The sequence below is a fragment of the Panonychus citri genome, unplaced genomic scaffold (genome assembly GCF_014898815.1).
Source record: "Panonychus citri isolate SS breed McGregor unplaced genomic scaffold, ASM1489881v1 Contig00140, whole genome shotgun sequence".
In the NCBI taxonomy this organism is placed as follows: Eukaryota; Metazoa; Arthropoda; class Arachnida; order Trombidiformes; family Tetranychidae; genus Panonychus; species Panonychus citri.
In genome coordinates, this window is record NW_026515545.1 from 1,843,086 (window position 1) to 1,849,747 (window position 6,662).

The following is a 6,662-nucleotide window of genomic DNA, read 5'->3' on the forward strand; positions in this document are numbered from 1 at the left end:
ATAGAGAGGTTCAACTAAATGAAAGTTCATTTGTCATTTGAACTTTGAAGAGTAAACATAAAAATGGGTTGTGTAATCTGGAGAACACATAGAATCTTTAATGGTCCAATCATCTTTAAAATTTCTCGAAGTGAAAAATGTAATCGACTGGATATACGTTATAGTTATAATAGTTCACCAACTAAATTTGGAATATCCTTAACACCATCAGAATTTAAATTTGTATTTAATTTCTACAACAACAAGGACTTACGTAATGAAAGCCTTCTCTCTATACGTGCAACCAGAGAATCGAGTGAGACATTAAAAATAATGAAAAAGATTCTTATGTTCTAACTCCAATTGATTTCTGGAGAGAAGTTACACCATTTGTTCCTGCTGCTCTATTTTTGTTATCCAAGGATTTACCTATCAAACAGTTAATTGACTTATACATACTATCTTTATTAACAACTGAAGAGAATTTATTGGAACATAAATTCACAGCAATAAGAGGTAATAAAGTCGAGCCTGAGAAGTGTTATTTATTCAACCTAGGACTAGTTACTGCTGATAATTTACTAAACACGTCACTAGATGTCGCTGCACTCACTCGATTCGCTCAGTCCGATCCGAAACTTTTCTGCTCACTCGTCAAACTACAGTATAAATAGAGATGATCAAGTGAAAACAAGTTCATTTGTCATTCAAACTTTGAACAGTAAACATGGAATATATTTGTGCTTATTTCGATACTCAAGGTATCTATGTTAATGGTACTTATCATCCACAAGAGGTTGCAATGTACGGTGATGACCATTTAATTCATGTAAAAGTCGGTAAAACTTGTGAATGTAAACCAACACCTAAAGAGGAAAAACAAATACAATACCTCGAAAAGTACCATCATGGATTAAAATATAATGGATTTATAAATGGTTTAAGTTATGATGAATTGGAAGCTCTATGTGTTACTTTTTATAGAGCCTGCAGAAACAAATCAAAATTAATAGTAGCCGTTCGATCAGTTGAAGCAGAAATTGTCTTGAATAAATTCAATATCCCTCTAATTAATATCAATCAAACGTATGGTGCTTCATACAAATTAATTGACCAGTTAAAACAACCGTGCTATCTCCATTCTTCTTCTAACGTGAACACAAGATGTTCACTAAATATTGTCCAATATATGAAAAAACATATGGATTATGTTAAAGAACATGGAATCGATGTTGTTGATAACTAAATTTATGTTAATCATTTTTCAAAACTTCATATTATTTTTTTTAAATTTATGTTAATCATTTTTCAAAATTTATGTTAATCATTTTTCAAAATTTATGTTAATCATTTTTCAAAATTTATGTTAATCATTTTTCAAAATTTCTATTAATCATTTTTTTTGAAAACTCATATTCATTTTCAAAATTCATGTTAATCATTTTTTGTAAAATTTCGTTTTTCAAAAAATTTACGTTAATCATTTTCATAAGAAAAATTCGTAAAAAACGTTTTTTCAGATTTTTCAATAATCTACTTAAGAATCGAAAACAATAAACAATTGAAATCTTTAAAATGCAAACTTTCTCTGTTTATTTACGTCATCCATTTACAATGTTGATTGCTGGTCCAACAGGTTCGGGTAAAACTCATTGGATTAAGCAATTAGTATCAAATGTTAATAAATACTGTTACCCACCACCAGAAAAGATAACTTACTTTTACGGAGAATATCAGGAAATATTCAGTTCAATGCCGAATGTTAATTTTATTCAAGGTTTACCTGAAAATTTAATACAAAAATTTGATGGTATTAAACCAGAATGGATTATTATTGATGATTTAATGTTTGAATCAACAAATTCAAAAGTGATAAGTGAATTATTTTCTAAAGGATCTCATCATCGTAATTTATCTGTTATTTTATTAGTACAAAACTTTTTTACTCGTGGAAAAGAATCAAGAAATATATCATTAAATTCACAATATGTAGTTTATTTTAAAAATCCTCGTGATCAATCAATGATATCTAATATCGGAAGACAGATTTTACCCGGTAAAGTTAAAAAGTTACAAGATATTTATGAAGATGCAACAAGAAAACCATATTCATATTTATTTTTCGATTTAAAACCTGATACACCAATAGAAACTAGATTTCTAACAAATGTACTTGATGAAGAACCATACATTACAGCATATTTAGTATAAGAAGTTTTATTCTTTTAGTTAATTAAAAATGACGGTTAAACGTGCGCTCAAGTGTTATTCTTGCTTGCGACAGCTAGCAAAGACGAAATCGCATATCCAAAGAAGAAAAATCATTTCCAATTCACCTAAATCTATTTACCCAGTAATTACCGATATTGCTAAACAAATCTTGAAAGGTGTAATACCTTTAAAACCTAAACATAAAACCCAACTCAAACGGTATAAGAAAGATTTACGTCTTCTTACCGGTAAATCTACATTGAAACAGAGACAAAATCTGATTAATCAGAAAGGTGGATTCTTACCATTATTGATTAAACCAGCATTGGCACTATTAGCAACAATTGCTGCAAATAAATTGTCGAAATAATGAATACAGTAACCCGAATGTACTTAGTTTCTGAAGATCAATATAAACGTAATGTTTTGAGACCCAGTGTAACTAGACGGTTGTTGAATAAAAATTTACCAACTGAAGTCAAAGTTAAATTCATTAATAACATGTTGGCAAGAACAAAAGAACATAATCTCGAACATCAAAATTACCGTGGAACTGAATTTTATAATGAAGAACAGCAATCAGAACCATCAGAATTTGAAAGTGCAGTTTCACATACAAATGATCGGACTTTAATTGATACTAAATCGGAAGACGATACATTACCAATGGAAACATCAAGTCCATATCGATTACCACCAGAACCTGTAAGAGTCTCTCCATATCCTTCAAACTCAAGAATGGATGCTAAAGATACACTGACATCATTAATCAGAGGGATCCCTGGTTTAGTTACCGAGAAAGGGAAAATCACAAATGAAACTGGAATACCTTCAAATGCGAGTAATATAGATGAAATCATAACTTACTTACGAACTGTTGGTGCGAAAACTAAATTCCCAAATGGTTCAAAAAGAGTATTAACGATGATTAGATTAAAGTATCCAAGTGCAATTAAACTAATTAAGAACGAAAAAGCAATTGAATTTATAAATGACTTAAAATGGGAGGATCTAGTATCGAACAAGAATTAGAAAAAATATATTATGATCCTGAATCATCTGGATCATTTGGAGGTATTAAAAAATTATATGATACTGCGAGAATTAAAATTCCCAATTTAAAATTTAATGATGTTGAATCATGGTTAAAAAACCAAGAAACATATAGTTTATTCCGTGAAAGAAAAAAACCATTCCCAAGATTACCTATTTTGGTCGATAAAGTAGATGAGCAATGGCAAGCCGATATTATGGATATGAGTTGGCTTTCAAGAGCCAACGATCAATATAAATATTTATTAGTTGTTATTGATTGTCTAAGTAGATTTGCCTGGGCAATACCTTTAAAAGATAAATCTTCAAATACAGTTATTAACGGATTCAAAGAAATATTCAAATCGAGAAAACCAGAAAAATTACAAACTGATCAAGGAAAAGAATTTGTTAATCAATATTTAAAACAATATTTACAAAAACTTAATATTAATCATTTCACATCAACTGATGATTTAATTAAATGTGCAATTGTTGAGAGATTCAATCGTACATTAAGATCCCGAATTTATCGATATTTACATTATAAAAACAAACACAAATATATTGATGTATTAAATAAAATAATCAATTCATACAATAATTCATCATCGAACTATTAAATGACCCCAATTCAAGCATTAACTAACCAACCTTAGCTGTTAGTAATGTTTTCCGCACAAAAGAAAATAAAAGAAACAAAACCTTACCAAGTAGGAGACAGTGTCCGAATAACAAGAGCTAAAACTATTTTCGAGAAAGGTGCAACATCAACATGGAGTCGAAATCTATTATATAACTAAAGTCAAACATACACCTCAAGGATATGTTTATCGTCTACGTGATTATGATAATGAACCAGTTACATCGATTTTTATCATGATGAGATCTATCCTGTGACTGAACCTGATTTATATAAGATTAATGAAGTTTTAAGAACTAGAATAAATCCACGTACTAAAAAGAAAGAATATTTCGTTTCATGGGTTGGTTATCCCGATAAATTTAATTCCTGGGTTGATACAATTGAAAATGTCGAATGAATTTGTTGTTGATGTTATTTCTAATGCAAGTATGGATATTTATAAAAACAATACATTATCTCAGTTCACTAATCGATTACCTAAAAAACTGATCCTTGATGGTGAATGGTCGGTAGCTGTTCAAGAAATTATTTACCCTCTTGCACATAGAGGTAATAGAATGAATGTTAAATGGTCACTCAATTATAATGAGTCTTATTCTCAAAGATTTCCTATTCATCATACATATAGTTTTGAGTACAGTGAAAGTGATAAAATTGATCGGATTATTGATAATTTCAATAAAGAAATGGAAAAAGCTTATCTTACTGAAAATCCAAGTATAAAAGTAGGAGGTATTAATAGACCTCCGAAACTTGAATTAATTAAAGTTAATGATGATGGGAAAGAAAAAGATAAAATATTAATGAAACTTGGACGTCATGAAAAACTTTTACAACCACTTTACCCGATGTTTAATGACCAATCATTCTTTAGACTTCTTGGTTTTGATTGGTACGTGTTCAAAAAGAGAATTCCTGAAGCTAAGAAAAATGGTTCATTTGAAATAACTGCTCCTTATCAACCAGATACTGGACCTAAAGGTCATTTAGTGTTCATTTGTACTGATATTATACATGAACATTTAGTTGGTGATACTCATGCAAGAGTCTTGAGAGTGATACCTTTAAATAAAAATACAGGTGATACATTAGCTCACATTACATTTACAACACCATATTATTATCCAGTTAGAATGAATCAAATTGAGGAAATAAGTATAAGAATTGTCGATGAGAGTGGTGATAATATTAAATTCAAATCTGGACGAGTCTTTCTAAGTTTACATTTTAAACGAAAAGAAATTGTTTAAGAAAAGAATATAAATTAATTAAAATAAAAATGAATCGAAAAATATATTGTCCGTGTGATAGTGATTTCAGTCATCATTTCCAGCATCAAGCTGGATATGGAATATCTGATATTTCTGTCTTTAGAGGTCAACCATATCAGAGAGGATACGGAATAGGATCAGTTTTGCACGTTATGGAATCCCAATATTAAAATTTCTAACTAAACATCTAGTAAGAACCGGTATGAATGTTGGTGCTGATTATCTTGCTGGAAGTGACTTTAAATCTTCATTTAAGGCTCACGGTAAACAGGGTTTAAGAAATGCAGCAAAACAAGGTTTGAGTAAATTAAGTGACTTAGTTGATCAAACCGGTAGTGGTATAAGAAAGAGAAAACGGAAAGTTAAAATTATCAAGAAAAAGAAACGTGATATATTCACATAATGGAGTACTTACATGAATCATCTATGCCTGCAAGCAAATCTGAATTACAAGTTTTTCAATCCCACCAACACAAACAGCAATTGAAAGTAGTTATGAAGTTGAGTACCGTCCTAATGCAAGTCTTGAATCTAGTAATTTTTATGAAATTAATGTTCCAGCAAGTGAAGATTTTACAGATTTGGCATGTACAATGCTGCATATTCATCTTAGTGTTAAAACAGTTGCTGGTGCAGTACTTACAGAAGCAAATAAAGTTAAAGCTGTTACTAATTTTGGTAATTCGTTATTTGAACAAGTGGACTTATCTCTTGGCTCAGTTAATACTGTGCAAGCCAATAATACATACCATTACCAATCTTACTTTGAAGATTGTTTTTTCCGATTTCCCAACCCAATGGATTCCGGATTCCAAGTGTCTGAAACTAATTTACGATCATCTTTTGACTTGTATTTTCGTTTACATTCTCCATTATGTGAACAGGATAAACTTTTAATTAACGGAGTTCCATTAACATTTAGATTCACTAAGAGTCCTGATGGATTTTCATTAATCAAGTATGATGTAGCTGATACAGCTAAGTATGAGATCAAATTTGAGAAATTTTCTTTACACATTAAACGTGTTAAATTATTCCCTGAAGCTCAAAAAAGTATAATTGCAGGTCTTGAAAAAGGTCCTGCAAAGTATTTCATAACAAGGAACGATACTAGAGTTTTCTCAATTCCGTCTGGTCAATCATCTGCATCAATCGAAAATGTATATCATGGTGTTTTACCTCGTAGAATACTTGTAGGTTTAGTTAAAGATGCTGCTCAAGAGGAAAGCATCTACCTTGATCCGTTTGAATTTAAACATTTCAATACGAATTACATTTCACTTAATGTTGATGGGAATATGATTCCATCAATTCCGTACTCACCTAATTTCAGTTCAAATTATTATATGAGAGAATTTATCAATTTATACCGATTCTTCGGACAAGATGAAGGTATCCCACAACTTAATATTACATATGATGAATATGGTAAATCATCTACTTTATTTGCATTTGATCTCTCACCTGATGGATCAATTGGTGCTGAGAATGGGACATTATCTCTGATTAAAGAGGTAATATAA

At 30.2% G+C, this 6,662-nt stretch overlaps 1 protein-coding gene across 1 annotated transcript; it reads left to right on the forward strand.

Moving 5' to 3' along the window:
• The first annotated feature begins 5,341 nt into the window (after window positions 1–5,341).
• LOC128394891 (uncharacterized protein F54H12.2-like) lies at window positions 5,342–6,662 on the forward strand. Its single transcript, XM_053355263.1, has 2 exons — window positions 5,342–5,477; window positions 5,620–6,662. Exons 1-2 carry the CDS (start codon window positions 5,342–5,344, stop codon window positions 6,660–6,662), a joined length of 1,179 nt encoding a protein of 392 aa, XP_053211238.1.